A 16917-nucleotide genomic window follows, 5' to 3' on the forward strand; every position below is an offset into this window, starting at 1 on the left:
AACTTCAGTGGATTTTTTATTTCAGATATAGTATTTTTCAGTTCTTAGAATTTCCTTTTTTTTTTTTTTTAGAAATTTCTTTTTCTCTGCTGAGTTTTCCTTAGTTTATTCATTATAGTATTTGTGTCCTTAGTGATAATACTAATAACTGCTTTAAAGTCCTTGTTTGCTACTTCTAATATTTGGGTCACTCATGTCAGTTTCCATTGGATTGCTTTCTAAGTGTGGATCATAGTTTCTTGTTTCTTTTTATGTCTAATAATTTTGGATTTTATCTTGGACATTGTGATTGATACTTTAATAGAAACTGGATTTATGTTCCTCTGAATATTAATGCTTTGTATTAGGAAGCAATTAACTTGGCTGAACTTAAACTTTCAATTTTGCTTTCCCTGAATTCGGCAGCAGCAGAAGTCTTCAGTTCATTTAGCCATACTTGGTCTGCCTCTAACATGCATGGTTCAGGGGTTCATTAGAAAATTAGGCAGTATATATGCAGAATGTGGGCCTCATACCTTTTCTGAAGTTTTCCTTCTTTACTTTCCAAGTCTGAGTCAGTCCTGAACTTCATTTTCTGATTTTTTAGCCAGTAAAGTTGCAGGTTTCGGTCTGAATTTTAATAGCATAGTGCCAACTAGGGCCTGCCCTCAGATGAAAAGCAATAACCCAGGAAACTCAGTGCCATTCCCTTCTCCCAAGTGTTAACTCCCTACAGTTTCTATCAGTTTTTTGTTCATTCTCATATACCTTCAGATTTTTGTTGTTGTCTAGAGTTTATGAGTGCTGTCAATAAGAGGATTGATCTGATATAAGCTACTCCCACTATTACCAGAGGTGGTACTCTCTTTCATTTAAGAGGAAGAACAATATTAATTAAACAATCAAACAACAAAGGTAAAATGAAAACTATTGTGCTATGAAGAGGTTTACAGTGCCATGTAAACCTAATAATAATAGGTTTATTAGATCCCTATTATTAATAGATCTAATAATAGGGAAATTGACTTAATCAGTGAGGTCTGGAAAGTTTTCCTTGACATGGTTGGGAGGGAGAGAGAGTTAATAAAGAGAATAGAAGAGGATTCCACATATTTATTGAATGAATGAGCAATATGGTCCAACTTTTTTTGCATCTTGGCTTCTTTCTTTGCACATCTTTTTTTTAAAATTTTTTTTAATGTTTTATTTATTTCTAGGAGAGAGAGAGACAGCGTGAGCAGGGGAGGGTCAGAGAGGGAGGGAGTCACAGACTGAAACAGGCTCCAGGCTCTGAGCTGGCAGTCAGCACAGAGCCTGACGCGGGGCTTGAACCCACGAACCACGAGATCATGACCTAAGCGAAAGTCGGACGCTTAACCGACTAAGCCACCCAGGCACCCCTCTTTGCACATATTCTTATCCTCTCGGTCTTTAATCCTCTCTTTAGGCTTCTGTGATGGTGAAAGGGAATCTGTAGCTATGGTGCCTACAGAGTTATACAGCATAGCATGTTCTGCATGAAAACTTCTTAAACCAGGGGACTTTTGGGTGTGGACCATTTAATTGATAAAGTGGAGGTCATGGGCTTCTGGTCAGTATGGTTAACTGAATTATAAAGAAATATACCCCCCCTTCAAGTATTTAGAAATGTTAGGGGTGTCTGAGTGGCTTAGTTGGTTAAGAGAGTCATCTCTATGTCAGCTCAGGTCTTGATCTCAGGGTCATGAGTTCAAGCTCCATGTTGAGCTTCATGCTGGGTGTGGAGCCTACTTAAAAACAAACAAACAAACAAAAAACTTACCAAGTATTTAGAAGTGCTAGATAAAGTATAACAATATATACACACATACACACACACACACACAGATTCTCAACTAAGAAAGAGTTATCCTAGTTAACCGAAATGGAGAGGCAAAATGTAGGCTTAGTAGGTAGAGAGTTGGGTCCTGATATTTATCAAGGAAGAGGTGCCTGGCCATAGACCTAGTACCTGTGGAGAACTGAAACTGAGCTACCTGTATAAAGCCAGAAGCCATGAAGGGGCAAATGGAGAAAGAAAATTCCATTACACTGTCTCAATAGAGAGGCAAGGAAATTTTCTGTCTACTTGGGGTTGTACATGGAAGGAACTCCTCAGACTAAAGGAGCACACTGAATCTTGAGCAAGCCATATAAAATAAATCCACATTTAGATACATCAAGTGAGATAATAGAACATCAAAGGTAATGAAAAAGTATAAAAGCTACTAGGGAGAAAAAACAGATACATATCAAGAAATGCATATTAATATCAAACTGCTTATCAGGAAAAAGAGATGTAGAATATAGTAGAGTAATCTGTTCAGAGTGCTAAGTGAAAATAACTATCAGCCTAAAATCTACACTTAATTAAGTTATCATTCAATAGTGAGGATATAATAATGACATTTTCAAACATACAGTTGTTGAAAGAGTTTACTATTCATGGAGTCCTGGAAGAATTACCAAAGATATACTTAAGTAAAAAGGAAATTGTGGCAGAGTGTATTTTCCCAAAATGGCCATAACAGTATCTACTAGGCCACTCTGCAGTGTGACCTAGCCACTCTCCCATCAAGATGTGAAGTTGAGTTCACTCTCCTTGAATCTGGACTAGCTTAGCTATACAACTGTTTTGAAACCAATAGGATGTAGTGGGAGTGATACCACATTGACTTTTGAGGCTAGGTAAGAAAAGGTCATTCAGCTTCCAACTGGTCCTTTGGGACACTTGCTCTTAGGTCCACCAGTTGCCATGTAAGTTGTCCAACTCTTCTGAGACCTCTATATAAGACAGGCTTTGTATGGCTACTCCTGATCATCAGAACCCCCAGATGAGCCGTCCTCTTACCACTGAGTGTCATAGTCATATTCATAAGATGCAGAAAGTGGTCCATTGAATGCTACCCAAATCCCTGACCCACAGAACAGAATCAGATGGTTGCTTTTTGAAGCCACAAAGTCTTGGGTTAATTTGTTAGGTAGCAGTAGTAACTGGGACAAAATTGAACCCTGATAAGGCAAATGGAATGTGTGAATCAGTCATGAGTAAGGAAGCTAGTAAGCAAATACAGGTAAGTATTAACTTTTTTTTTTTGAAAGTTGGATAAGGGTTGTTAAAGATGTGATATTGGTTCACCTGGGTGGCTCATTTGGTTAAGTGTCTGCCTCTTGACTTAAGCTAAAGTCATGATCTTGTGGTTCGTGGGTTCGAACCCAATGTCGGGCTCTGCACTCGCTCACAATGCAGAGGCTGCGTGATATTTTCTTTCCCCTTCTCCCTCTCCCTCTGCTTCTCCCCTACTCTCACATGTGTGCATGTGCAAGCTCTCTTTCTCTCTCTCAAAATAAATAAACTTAAAAAAAACCCCACAATGTGATATTAAGACATTAGCAACAATAATGTGAAAGCTGATAGAGAGTTGGGAAGAGGAGAGACTGAGGATAAAACTTTCTAGGGTCTTTTTATTATTTAGAAGAATACTAGAGATTAAGTTTAAGTAGGTAAAGTAGGCATGTTAAAGAAGTAGATTGTAGGGGCGCCTGTGTGGCTCAGTCGGTTAAGTGTCTGACTTCAGCTCAGGTTATGATCTTGCTGTTCATGGGTTTGAGCCCCTCATTGGGTTCTGTGCTGACAGCTCAGAGCCTGGAGCCTGTTTCAGATTCTGTGTCTCCCTCTGTCTCTGCCCCTCCCCTGCTTGTGCTCTGTCTCTCTCTGTCTCAAAAATAAATAAAAAAAAAAAGATAGATTGTATAACTTATGAAACAGGAAAGGGAAAAACATTTCAGAAAAATGCAGCAAAAAGCAGAAAAATAAAAGGTAAGTAGCAAACAAAATCATGGTAAATAGAAAACACAAAATAAATTGGCTGAGATGAGATCGGTGCCGTTATGGCAGTAATCATGATAAATGTAAGTAAATTAACCTCAGTTATTAAAAATGATAATTATATTTTTTAAATATAGCCAACTATTGCTTTAAAAGGATATCCAAGGCAAAACAAGCCAAAATAATTAATGATAAAAATAAAGGGACAGAAAAGATATATCAAGAAAAAAAAAGACCAAAAGAAAGCAGGTGTGGCATTACTAATCTGAGGCCAAATGAAATTTCTAGGTGTTTCACCCAGGGAACACTTGCACTAGGAGACATATATAAGGATGTTCATTGTAGCATGGTGTGTAATAATGACAAATTTAAAAGGATTTAAGTATCAGTAGGGAAATGTGTAGATAAATTGAGAATATTCGTATAGGAACACTAAGCAGCAGTTACAAGAAATGAGCCAGATTTATGTGCATCTACATGGCTGTATTTCAAAACCACTGAGTGAAAGAAATAAGTTACATACAGAGTAATATGTCAGTGTGACATTTCTAAATACAAAATAATACATTTGTACTTCTAAGATTCCTTCTAATTCTGAAATTATTTTATTGAATTTCACAGCAATAAGCTATGTTCCTATGATTATATGCATTTGAGTGTCTGAGGAACTGTGCCCAGAAACAGTATACTTCAAGCAAACTGGCTGTCATCAAGAGCAATCACTGTATTCTACAGAAGGAATACACTTGGAATAGCAGGAAGCTATCTTCCTCTGAACAAGTAGTCTGTAGAATGAAATATTTTGGAAATACTCAGTGTGCTCAGTAGTATGTAGTAAATTTCTCCTTTTCCCTTGAGTTGCTTACAAGAAAAGAGATGTGGCATAAAGAGGGATAGGTATATCATGAGAAGAAAAATTGAGAGTCATTTGGAGGAAGGTGTTTGTTAAGCTATAACTTTCTACTAGAACCTATGCAAGCCAGAATCCCTGCTCTGTAGATAACCAGACTTTTAAATTACAGATGTTCTCAGATGTCAATTCCACAGATATTTGCTGAGAATCTACTGTGTCTAAGATGTTCTACTCAACGTGGTCATGCACACAAAGATGAATCAGGAACTCCTAGTTGTCTATAGACCATGGAAGGTAGAGGTTACTGCAAAATGAAGCAGGATAAGGGAAGGGTCATAAGAATGATGCATGTGGCTTTGTAACTTGAAAGGAGAGTGAAATTATTTTCTTTAGAGGTATCTGGAATGGCTCTAGAGAGGTTATTTTACACATTTGTAGGTGTGTGCATTTCTGGTTGGGTGAGTGAAAGTGGCAGGGCAGTTTCTTCAGTGTGCCATAACTCTGTTTAGTATTTGATCTTCTCTTTTGCCCCCTCCTCCTGCCTTTCTCAAGAAAAATATTGCTGTACGTTAATCCTTTTGAAGCCTTTAATGGTGTTGCTGAGACAATCATTTAAGCATTTAAAATACACACTACGCAGTACACTTATTTTAGAGGCAGCAGTGGTTAGCCACTGGAAACTAACCATTGGGTTTGATAAAGGGGGGAATTTTATATGTTATGGCTTATGACAGAGAATGGAAAAATGCTTCAGTGAGACAGCCTGGCATTTTAAATTGGAGCACAATAATAGCAAAATGTGCTGAAGTCAACAGACTGCTTAGAAATATGGTTACTATTTGCTGAGAGAGGCCTTACAAGGTGGCCATGTACATGTGTTTGCAACCACAGTTAGTTCAATTCTTCCCTAAACTTGGGGCTGTGACCCTGATTGACGTCAGTGAGAGTTATGTACTTGTCGAGAAAGGAAATTCAGGTCATCTAAGAATCCAAGGCAAGGAGGAAATAGGTATAATAAGCAACGAGTTTAACAGACTTACATATTGTATACAACTTAGGTTGGAAACCATGCAGAGGTAACCATGATCTTCTGAATCTTCTGGGGCTAGCCAAAAAATTCTCCTTTTCCCCACAAAGCTATTACATTATGATTGAATCTAGTCCATATGACTTGAAGAGGATAGGAAAGGGAGCATGGGAATATAGAAGACAGTCTTAGGAAGTGACATTTGATTTATGTCTTGGACAATATAAAGGAAATGGCCACAAGAGCTGGAGGATGAGAATTCCAAGGGAAAGAATTGGCAAGGAGAAAAGCATCAGAAATGAGTGACCTTGACACATTGCTTTACCTCTCTGGGCCTCATTGTCATGATTTGTAGAACTAGAGAGTTGCACTAAGTGAGCCCTAAGGAATCTGTCAGCTCCAGAATGCAAAGAAATAAAAACTATTTAACATAGGCAGCAGCAGGGTCAAATGTTTTTGTTTGGTTTTATTTTTTTTCCAGTTTAATTGAGATGTAATTGATACATATAACGTATTAGGTTAAGGTGTACAACTTAATGCCTTGATATAGATATATTGCAATGTTTGTTTTTGAAGATGGCAGCCCCTGGGACTGTTTGAAACATTGGGAATAGGATGGTAACATGGAGAGGAAGAAAATGTTGGCAAGAGAAAAACATTTTTTGTCAAATGCAACAAGATTCCAAATTAGCAGGAGGAGATAAAGTTCGAGGGAAAGCTTCTTTCTGATGTTTCTTGTCTTCTGAAGGGTGCTTAATTACCGTGCATTCCTGATTGCTTTACTCCTTCTCCCCTAAGTGAGGTGGAGTGGGAAGAAGAATTGAGCCTGTTCTGCTCCTTTGAGTCCCTCCCTTTTGCTTTTGGCCCAGCAGTCCTGACCTCGGAGGGCTATTCTCCTTACTTCTCCAGGCCCTAATTCTTACCTGGAGAGGAGACCTTTTCTGGGAGCTTTGACCTGATCCATTGTTTCCTGTGACCCAGTGGGTAAATCTGTTGAATTTGGGATTCCATTTTCAGGTACCTTCGGCTCCCACACTAAGCCATATTCTCCAGTTTAGCCTTCATCAGTAATGGTGATATTTTGATATCCCTCTGCCATATCCTCATCTTATATTTTACTGTGTTCAGAATTTGGGTGGGCAAGAAGAGTGCTATTCATTTGGCTCTTTCAGACCCTAGAAGCTAGGATTCAAGGGTAAAGGAATTAGCTTTGGGGAGAAGGGATATTGTTTTCTTTGAATTAAAAAAAAAAAAAGCAATAGTTGTGAAGAAAAACAGATACTTGAGCCATGAGGGAGTTTCAGAGATTCAAAATCATCTCAGTAAAGGAGGAGGCCAATCAGCTGAGAATGAGTCAGCAGGCATGGAACTGGAAAGTTAAAAGAAGAAAAGATTTAGAACTGCAGCTATGGGGAGGGTATTCAAGAATCCATGGAAAGAAGCAAACGATTCCAGTTAGGGTGACAAGGTGATGTTAACAGGCTTGGATAGATGGGGCTTTCAGGCCGCCTTGTTATCTGCCACGAGGGACAAAAGTGGTGACAACTGCTGTATAGTATACAGTTTATTCTTAAATTATTATATTAATTTTTACAAGTAAGTGAAAGGATCTTTTAGGGTTAGACAATGAATTATTCTTTACGTGACAAGTTCAATTGCTTTCATGCAGAAAAGAAAACGCTCTGCCTTCCTCCCTTTGCCTATTGATTCTTCTAGAGCCCAGGGGAGTGCCAGCTTCTTTATAAAGTAATCTCAAGATATTCTTTGCATCCCTGATTTCTCTCAGTTCCTATTACTTTTAAAGTTAAACTGTATATTCCCACATACAGTTTGATGAAGGGTGCAAGAATAGAGAGTAAGGAAGGATTTTGGGAGGTGATTGCACTTGAACTGGGTGTGGAGAAAGAATAGAATTTGGCAGGTGGCTATTGGAACACTCCAGGTATGGCACACTGCCTAGTCCAAAGAGCATGGAGGCGTGGGGTCAGGTCATCTTTAGGGAGCAGACTGTTGAGCAGACCCTTTGGATAGAGGACAAGGATGCAAAGGGAGTATGGTCTCCGCTGGGAAAGTAGCTTGAAACCAGGTTGGTATATGTGCTACCGAAGTGAGCTACTTGAAACCAGACTGGACAAGGATGCAGGAAGCCAGGTTTTTTCCTCCCTGCTTAGGGTAGGTAAGGTTTTTCCTGAGGAGGTAGCCTGTGAAAAGGTAGAAAATGAAAATTCAATAGGTTTGATTTCTGGAATGGGATTCTAGAAGGAAAGGAAGTAAGAGTCTAGCAGATAGGCAGATAAAATCTGAGGTGAAGTGAGGAGGAGTTAAACAGAATAAAAAGGGAGGGTTTAGTTTTACTTGAAAAGTCAAGCAAGTGATATTGTTCTGTAGTTGATACAAGACTACCTCCTCATATTTAGAAATAAAAAAATTACTTTAAATATATCTACTCTGTCAAAGTTGTTATTTCTATCCCCCTTTTTCATTTTTGGTAAAAGAATAAAAAGGAACAGCATATGCTGAAAGAAATTAGGTACACAACAGGGATTGAAATAATTTCAAATAATTTTTCTTTTAGTTGGATTGCTATTATAAAATAATACATTTTGATTCAGAACTTTTATGAAGAACTTGGGCATTTTATTATAACATCTGTTTCTACATTTTAATTTCTCTTTTTCCTTTTATAGATATTTGCATACTATTTTTTTTTTCAAATGAGAAGACCTTTTTGTTTGCCACAAGAAGGCTATTATCCAGAATGTTAATGGCTTTTCAGCTATTAAGATGTAATGATATACCTTGAGTATTTAACTATAAATTTGAAAAATCTCCATGAACAATCTCAAAGGAATACTTAGAATGCACTCCTGGTAAATTGGCTCATTTTCCTGTAATTTACTGGAAGTGCTGATATGAGAGCAGGCCTAATGTGAAAAGTACATTAATCCCTGGAGTTACATTTTATGTATTAAATTATTACTCTCAAAGAATAAAACGTATGAGGCCATTTAGCCTTCGTTCACATTTGTTACTTAGAATCACAGTAGAGAAACAATCACTTATCTTTGATGCACAAAATTAGAAATGATGCATTTAATATCTTTTAAAACAAGAGGCACGGTGATGCTCAGTTATGCTTTTGCATAACAATTGCTCTTTCCCAAAACAAGGACTGTTCTAGTTAAGAGCAAGAATCTTCAGGCTTTGTGGAGGCCCCTTTCATTCCATTGGTAATTGAAATATTTTTAGAAACCCATAATGCAGCTTTCTTTGATGTCAGTCAGAAAGATTACTCTGCCTTCTAGCCATGAGCTTCTACCACACTGGGGGATTATTTAAGGAGGGAGTCAGTTTGCTGAAGCAGTGGTTGTAGGAACATTTAGGGTCTTGTTTGGAATTTTGTCTAATGGTGTTTTTCTTCTTTGCCAGGGGACTGAAAGAACCATAATTGTGACATCAGCTGTTTTTTTGGTAAGCGGCCATTTATGATTCTGGAAGATTAAGGCAGATAGGAAGCCCTTTCTGAGATTTTAACAAAGCTCTGGAACAACAATCAGCACCATGGACATAAAGTTGGACCCTTCCCGGGATGACCTGCCTCTCATGGCCAACACCAGCCACATACTTGTGAAGCACTATGTACTGGATTTAGATGTGGATTTTGAAAGTCAAATCATCGAGGGCACCATAGTGCTTTTCTTTGAGTCTGGAAACAGATTCAAGAAACAGAGTGGGTCCACCAAGGAAACCTGCCAATCAGAGTCAGACAAAGCCTGCAGATTTAGGACGCCTGAACCCTGCCATAGTCCTGTGACTGATACAAGGACCTTCTCCTCTAAAACAAGATATAATGATTTTACAATCTGTGGTAAAGGTGAAAAAGATACTTCTGGTAAAGATGGTAACCATGACAACCAGCAACAGGCTTCTGGGATTTCTAGCTCAAAGTACTGCTGTGACACAGGGAATCATGGGAGTGAGGATTTTTTGCTAGTGTTGGACTGCTGTGATTTATCTGTGTTAAAGGTTGAGGAGGTGGATGTTGCTGCTGTGCCAGGTATTGAAAAATTTACAAGGTCTCGCAAGCTCACAGTTGTTTCTGAGGAGCTCAGGAATCAGATTGTATGTGAACTTGTGACTCTGCCTGCAGATCGTTGGAGGGAGCAGTTAGACTATTATGCTCGTTGCAGCCAGGCTCCTGGCTGTGGGGAACTCCTGTTTGACACTGACACTTGGAGCTTACAGATCAGGAAGACAGGGGCTCAGACAGCTATTGACTTTCCTCATGCCATAAGGATACGGTACAGCACCAAACCCCAGGGGCGATCAGTTACATGGACCTCAGACCAGAGCGGCAGGTAGGTTATCTGGGCACCCCACAGCCCCCTGCCCATTCATCTTACACGGGGAGAGGAGCCTTTGCAGGGCCATTCTCAGTCTCTGCAAAGATGCTCTTTATTCTGTGGCATTACCCATCTAGCCTTAAATCCCTAGACCCATGGTGAAGCAGGTAAATTCCCAGGCATGCTCAACTCTTAATGGGATTATTTCCCTTAAGTCAGGATGAAAAGATTACTTTATTAAGCCCCTGTATTTCTGAGTTAGGAGATTGAAAGGCAAGCCTAATGATTAAATCCCAGAGCCTAGCTCTGTTGGGATCTCTGCTGGCAACTTCAGTGCTGTAGATAGAAGTGATATGTGTCTCTCAGCAAATACTTTCTCAGAAGTGATATGTGTCTCTCAGCAAATACTTTCTCAGAGTTCCTTCAGAACCTCCCCCTAAGGGAAAAAACTGCCGCCAAGTTGTGTCGGTGTGAAGCCTGCTAAAGTGCTTCCAAACAACGCCAGCTCAGCTTGGAGACTTTCCTACTATACCTGTCTCTTGGCAGTGGTGCCTCTCTGGACTCTGTCAGATGTCATATAGCGTGAACCCCCACAACACAGGAATGGTTCTGAGGGGTGTGGTAGTCCTGCGGAGACTGCACACTTGATCCTTTGGTGCCCATTCTTCATATTTGACACCAGGAGCCTCTGGGTGTTCCATGTGGAGAGAAGGAATTGATGAAGCATCGATTTCCAGGGCACGTGTTGAGGCAGCCATTTGTTCTGTTCTTCTTGCCCTTCCTCCCAAAGTTGTTTGAGGTTTTTAGAATTTGAGAATTTTTAAATTAAACTTTATTGATTCCTCATTATTTTACCTATTTCTTTGTGCTAATGTACTGTACATCGATAGTAATGCTGATCTCAATGATCTTGTTTTGAGTGCCGCCTTTTATAGCATCAGACTCCCTTGATGGAAGTGGTGGTCTCCTGAAATTGCTTAGATCTCTTCCCTAACTCCCTTCCCCCCAAAACCTTTAGTTTTGTTTTTTTTTTTTTTTTTTTTAAGCATCACTTTCATTTGGAACTCTAATTATTCTGTTCCTTGCCTCCAGTCTTACCTCTCTGCTCTGGTCTCCCAGCCATCTCACAATGAGTTCTCTTCTTGTCTGATTTTTGTTGGAGTCTGAGGCAGCCTTTGGGAAATTGCAGGGTTGGTACAAACTTACACTAGTACAAAAGCATACTGATTTATGTATAAAATAACTTAATTGGATATTCTTGGGAAACAAACAGGTGTTCTTTTTCTTTTTTTTTAAGTTTATTTATTTATTTTGAGACACAGGGAGAGAGCCAGCAGAGGAGGAGCAGGGAGGGAGAGAGAGAAAGAACACCAAGCAGGTTCTATGCTGTCAGTGTAGAGCCCAACTCAAGGCTCAGTCTCACAAACTGAGATCATGACTTGAGGCGAAATCAAGAGCTGGATGCTTAACTGACTGAGCCACCCAGACTCAAAGAAACAGGTGTTCTAATTGTATCTTTAAAATTTTTTGAAATGATTAAGGATAGAGTTTTTAGTGAGATTTAACAACATATGGTCTCTGAATACTTAGGAAATCAGTTTTTAATACTCCTACATATTTCATTTTTGAATTAGAATAATGGGGAAGAAGAATCTATTAACAGTAATTGGAAAACATACTCATTAATGGCCTCACACATGGCTTCCTTCTCAGTGCTCACTACACAGAAAGAGATTAGATTTGTGAATTACATTCCATGTCAGGTGTTGAGTAGGAATGAGTTATGGATAAATGCTACTTTCTGTAAAGGAACTGAAGGGGTGCTTGGGCACATCTTGTTCCTGTAAAGGTTGTCTTGGCAAATTTACTTGTACTATTTCCTTTTCTGATAGTTCAATAAAATGCATGATCATAGCAGGAGTTTAAACTGTATCCTTGGAAGTTTATGATTATTTGTTAGTAAATAAGTGGCATTTATGCAGCCTTACAAGGATAATAAATTTAATTTTAAAAAAGAAATCCTCAAAAGATGTTTCCTCTCCCTTTTGTCTTTTTTGGGGGTAGTTTATGGCCACTAAATCTTTTTAAACTCTCCCACATGCTTAAGAATAAATCTTGGTATATATTGTTAACTGTGGATAGTTTAAGGACTTTAAAATGCCTAAGGATCCCAGGTTGCTAGACGGAAAAACTTCCTGAGTGTTAAGTGCAGATAATAATCATCAAGGTTACTAGGGTTTATGAATATAATTGTGTGAAAATATAAAATTTCACTATTGTGTGAAAAATATAATTGAGTAGAGCTTATTTTCTCCAAGGCATAGAGTCTGCATTTATTACAACTAACATTTTATCCTTGAGTGGCAGAATACTATTTGCATACCTACCATAAATTCTTAGTCCTGGATAAGAAGTGTTTTATTCTCATTTTATAATTAAGAAAATTGAATAAAGTTACCGAAAGCGCCTAGAAAAACCCATGTTTCAAACATAAGAGGGAACTATCTTTCTTACTTTTGACCTTTACCATGTTCATTTTCACATACAAAGATTTCAATATATTTAAAAAATAATTACATCAGCTTTCAATAAATTTATATTTTAAAAAGTTTTTTTTTTAATTGTTTTTTATTTATTTCTGAGAGAGAGAGACAATGTGAGCAGGGGAGGGTCAGAGAGAGGGAGACACAGAATCTGAGGCAGGCTCCAGGCTCTGAGCTAGCTGTCAGCATAGAGCCCGACACGGGGCTTGAACCCATGAACCGTGAGATTGTGACCTGAGCTGAAGTTGGACACTTAATTGACTGAGCCACCCAAGCGCCCCAATAAATTTCTATTTTTAAGCAGATATTAGACCAAAACTTAAGAAAATCTCTAAATTGTTACCTTCTCTTTCGAGTTCCATCAGTAGCTTCTCCCCTTGCCACCCTTCCCCTGCCCCATGTTGAAAATAAAACTTAAATTATTTAGTTTGGTAATATATAAATAAATAATCATTTAGGAGATCAGAGGATCCCAGGATGGAATGCAAATTGTCACCAAACAGCCTAACTGTATTAAAAATGTATGAAACAACCTCACTGACAGGAGTTGGGGGAGAAGGTGCTAACCAGTCATTTTGGAAACGAGTGGAATCTGTAAGACTAAAGGCAAGAGGCACTGCACCTCAATACTGTGCTGTAGTTGATTAAGGTATTTCCCATGGGGGTACAGGTTAACAAGTCCAGGACCACTATACATGTCTACTGGAATTGAGCAATTAAGTCAAGTATGTGAAGTGGGAGGTTGTAAGAGTAAGGGGAGGTTGCTAGAATGATCTATGTGGTGATAGATTAGAATTGGAGACATCATTATAAACTTATGTTTGGCTTAAGATGGATACGGGTGATTATATATAGAAATACTGTAATTATAAATAGGTGTTTTCCAAGGGTTAGCATGCAAGCATAAATTTCCTTGCTTGTCAGCCAAGAGGGTCTAGAAGCACAGTGCCTGGATCTTGGTTTTTACCATTCTCCGGTAAGGAAACCAGGGCTTTTTGGAGGAATGGCTAGGGCTGGAGGAAATAGACAAGATGGGCCTGGGATGTCTGATAGTGCCAGAAAATAAGGAAGTGCTCAAACAGCAGCAACAGTAGCCTGCAATTGCGGGTGTATGCCCAAGGTCTAAGGAACTATCTGAAAGAACTCCTACTGGCCAAAGCTGAGCAGCAATGCAAAATAGTTTTGGATGGTGACCTAAAGTATAAGATAAACATTCATGAGTTCACATTGACATAAACATTTGAATAAACAAATGGAGGAGAACAGACAAATCTAAGGTATAGAAGTTGTCCAACTTATGTAGATACTGTATCCTCAAGGAGATGGAACATAACTCCTTACCCCTTACTATGTATAGACTAAGAAAAATGAGTAACTTTACATTAGAAAAACCTGACAAATAAGACTCCTCAGTGAGGAGGTCAAAATTAATGTCAAAGTGATGAGTCATGTTGATAGTGTGTACCCTTGGTATGATGTGATTAAAGGACATCTTTCTGATTGTCCTCCCCCCAAACCCATCACCCCAATGTAACCAAGAGAAAAACATCAGATAAATCCCAGTTGAGGGACATTCAAAAAATACCTGACCAGTACTCCTCAAAACTCTCAAGGCCAACATAAACAAAGAACACCTTAAGAAACTGTCACAGTCAAGAGAAGCCAAAGGAGACAAGAAGGAGATAAAAATAGTGTATACTGGAACAGAAAAAGGACATTAGGGAGAACCAAGGAAATCTGAATAAAATATAGACTTTAGTTAATAACATATCAATATTGGTTTATCAGTTGTGACAAATATGCTAATGGAAGATGTTAATAAAAGTGAGTAGGGGGTAAATGGGAAATCTGTGTATTATCTTTGCACTTTTAAAAATAAATCTAAACCTGATCTAAAATAATGTTTATTAAAACAAATAAACCTCAAATTTGGAAAGCAGTCATCATCTTTCATTTTTATCAAGTGACCATGTTTTCTGGGGAACTGAAAATATATTTGAAGCTATAATAGAGTATTTCTTCCAATAATTGTCAGTAATTTCTTTTCCCCCGTTATTATTCTAGTTCTAAAGTGAGATATCTGGGGGTGCTTGTGTGGCTTCGTCGATTAACGTCTTCAGCTCAGGTCATGATCTCATGGTTCGTGAGTTTGAGTTCCACATCAGGCTTTCTGCTGACAGCTCATAGCCTGGAGCCTGCTTCAGATTCTGTGTGTCTCTCTCTATCCTTCCCCCACCCATGCTCGGTCACTCGCGCTCTGTCTCTCTCAAAAATGAATACACGTTAAAGAAAATTAAAAAAAAAATAAAGTGGGATATCTGGTAGTATAATAGCTACAGTTTCCTACCTTGGTTTAACCATTGTGGGATTATGGAAGTTCTTGAACTGGAATGCTCTTTCTCACCTCAGTCTTTACGGATGACATTTAAAAAGGACTGCTGAGGGGCACCTGGGTGGCTCCGTCAGTTAAGCGTTAAGCTTAGTCAAGTCAGTTAAGCTGACTTGGACTCAGGTCACGATCTCATGGTTTGTGGGTTCAAGCCCCATGTCAGGCTCTGTGCTGACAGCTCCAAGCTGTGGAGCTCCAAGCTCAGAGCTTGGAGTCTGCTTTGGATTATGTGTCTCTCCCTCTCTTTTCCTTCCTCATCTGCATTCTGTCTCTCTCTCAAAAATAAATAAATACTAACATTTTCCAAGAAAAAAAAAGGACTGCCGAAACAAACATGTACATAACAATCCGATACAACACGCTTCCCTGAAAACCCTCTTTACTTTGTGTAGTGTGAGTGTGGGTGCCCTCTAAAAATATTTTGAAGAACTATTTGAGAACAGGGACCGAGTTAAGAATGTGTTAAGGAGTTGTTAATTTGGGAAGGAAAAGGATTTAATATCTTTTTGGTTCTAGATTCTTAGTACCTAAGAAAAAACTTTTAGAAATGAAAATCTTTAGGGGCGCCTGGGTGGATCAGTTGGTTGTCAGACTCTTGATTTCAGCTCAGGTCATGATCTAATGGTTGTGAGGTCAAGCCCTGAGTCTGCTTAAGATTCTCTCTCTCTCTCTCTCTCTCTCTCTCTCAAAAAGAAAAAAAATTTTAAAAAAAAAGAAGGGGTGCCTAGGTGGCTCTTTCGGTTAAGCATCTGACTCCTGATTTCAGCTCAGGTCATGATCTCACAATTTCTTGAGTTCAAGCCCCACATGGGCTCTTTGCTGATAATGTGGAGCCTGCTTGAGATTTTCCCTCTTTCTCTGTCCCTCCCCCACTGCACTCTCTGTGTCTCAAAATAAATAAATTTAAGGAAAAAAAAGAAATGGAAATCTTTAATTCAAAGTTTATGTATGTTTCCATTTACTTTTCTTTTCCACTGAATAAAAGTTTATTTAAAACCAAAGCATTCTCTCTGGTAACCTATTCCCTTTTCCCTTAGGATCATTATAATAGTTGTGGAACCAGCCAAGTGGTGCAGATAATCTGGTTTTAAGCTGATGACATCACTGAACATGAGTTGAGTGGAAATTCAGTTAAATATAGGAAATTTATTTTTAAACCTCACTTACTTGTATTATTGTTAAAGATAAGGAAATTGATTAGGAAAATACACTGTAATATAAAAAGTTTTAATTCCTTACATCATGATGATGTTGTTTTAGACAAGACCAGAATGAAGTTGGCAAGATACTAAAGAGAATAATTTTTTTCTATTATGTTTATTATTTAGCTATTGGACCGAGGAAGATGTAGACTTTTGGAGTATTTTTAGTTTGATATCAAAACCAGATGTTAAAACATGTTCCCCCCCACCCCACCCCCGCACTAAAGTAGTTTCGTTGTTTAATATCTCACTATAAAGGAAAGATTTAAGAGAAGTGAGCGGAAGGTCTTTTGGAAGAGAGTTCAGGTCTAAAAGGAACATTTCTACAGTTATTCCCTTTTTTTCTTGCTTGCTTCAAGAAACCAGTACAAAATTCATGAGGCCTAAAGCGGAGATGCACATTAATGCTGTGATATCATTGTAAGAGGAGATGATAGTCCCAAGCTTGAAAATGTTTGCAGGCGTTCCACTTTAGCCTCTTTCTCCTCTTGCTGACATTCTAGATCTTCCTCTGTTTCCCGGAATCCCAGGAGAAAAGGCCATGATGGACTGTCTTAATTTACACAAGTTAACCCAAATGACCAACCAAACAGAAAAACCCTAAATAACCAAACGTCAACAGAAAATAACAAATCACAATGACCTATAGCCAAAGAGCATAGTCTGTTAGAAAGAAGCTAGAAAGTGAGAGCCAGGAGACCTGAGGACTTATCTGAGCCATGCTGCCCATTAGC

At 38.6% G+C, this 16917-nt stretch overlaps 1 protein-coding gene across 1 annotated transcript in view; it reads left to right on the forward strand.

Moving 5' to 3' along the window:
• The window catches only part of AOPEP (aminopeptidase O (putative)), a 340941-nt gene that overhangs the window by 26051 nt on the left and 297973 nt on the right, over positions 1 to 16917 (forward strand). The window contains exon 2 of the mRNA XM_077749551.1: positions 9136 to 10064. Within this exon, the coding sequence (XP_077605677.1) occupies positions 9268 to 10064 (797 nt within the window). The 5' untranslated portion in view covers positions 9136 to 9267. The remainder of the gene's footprint in view (positions 1 to 9135; positions 10065 to 16917) is intronic.

The sequence above is a fragment of the Crocuta crocuta genome, unplaced genomic scaffold (genome assembly GCF_008692635.1).
Source record: "Crocuta crocuta isolate KB4526 unplaced genomic scaffold, BGI_CrCroc_1.0 scaffold99, whole genome shotgun sequence".
Taxonomy (NCBI): domain Eukaryota; kingdom Metazoa; phylum Chordata; class Mammalia; order Carnivora; family Hyaenidae; genus Crocuta; species Crocuta crocuta.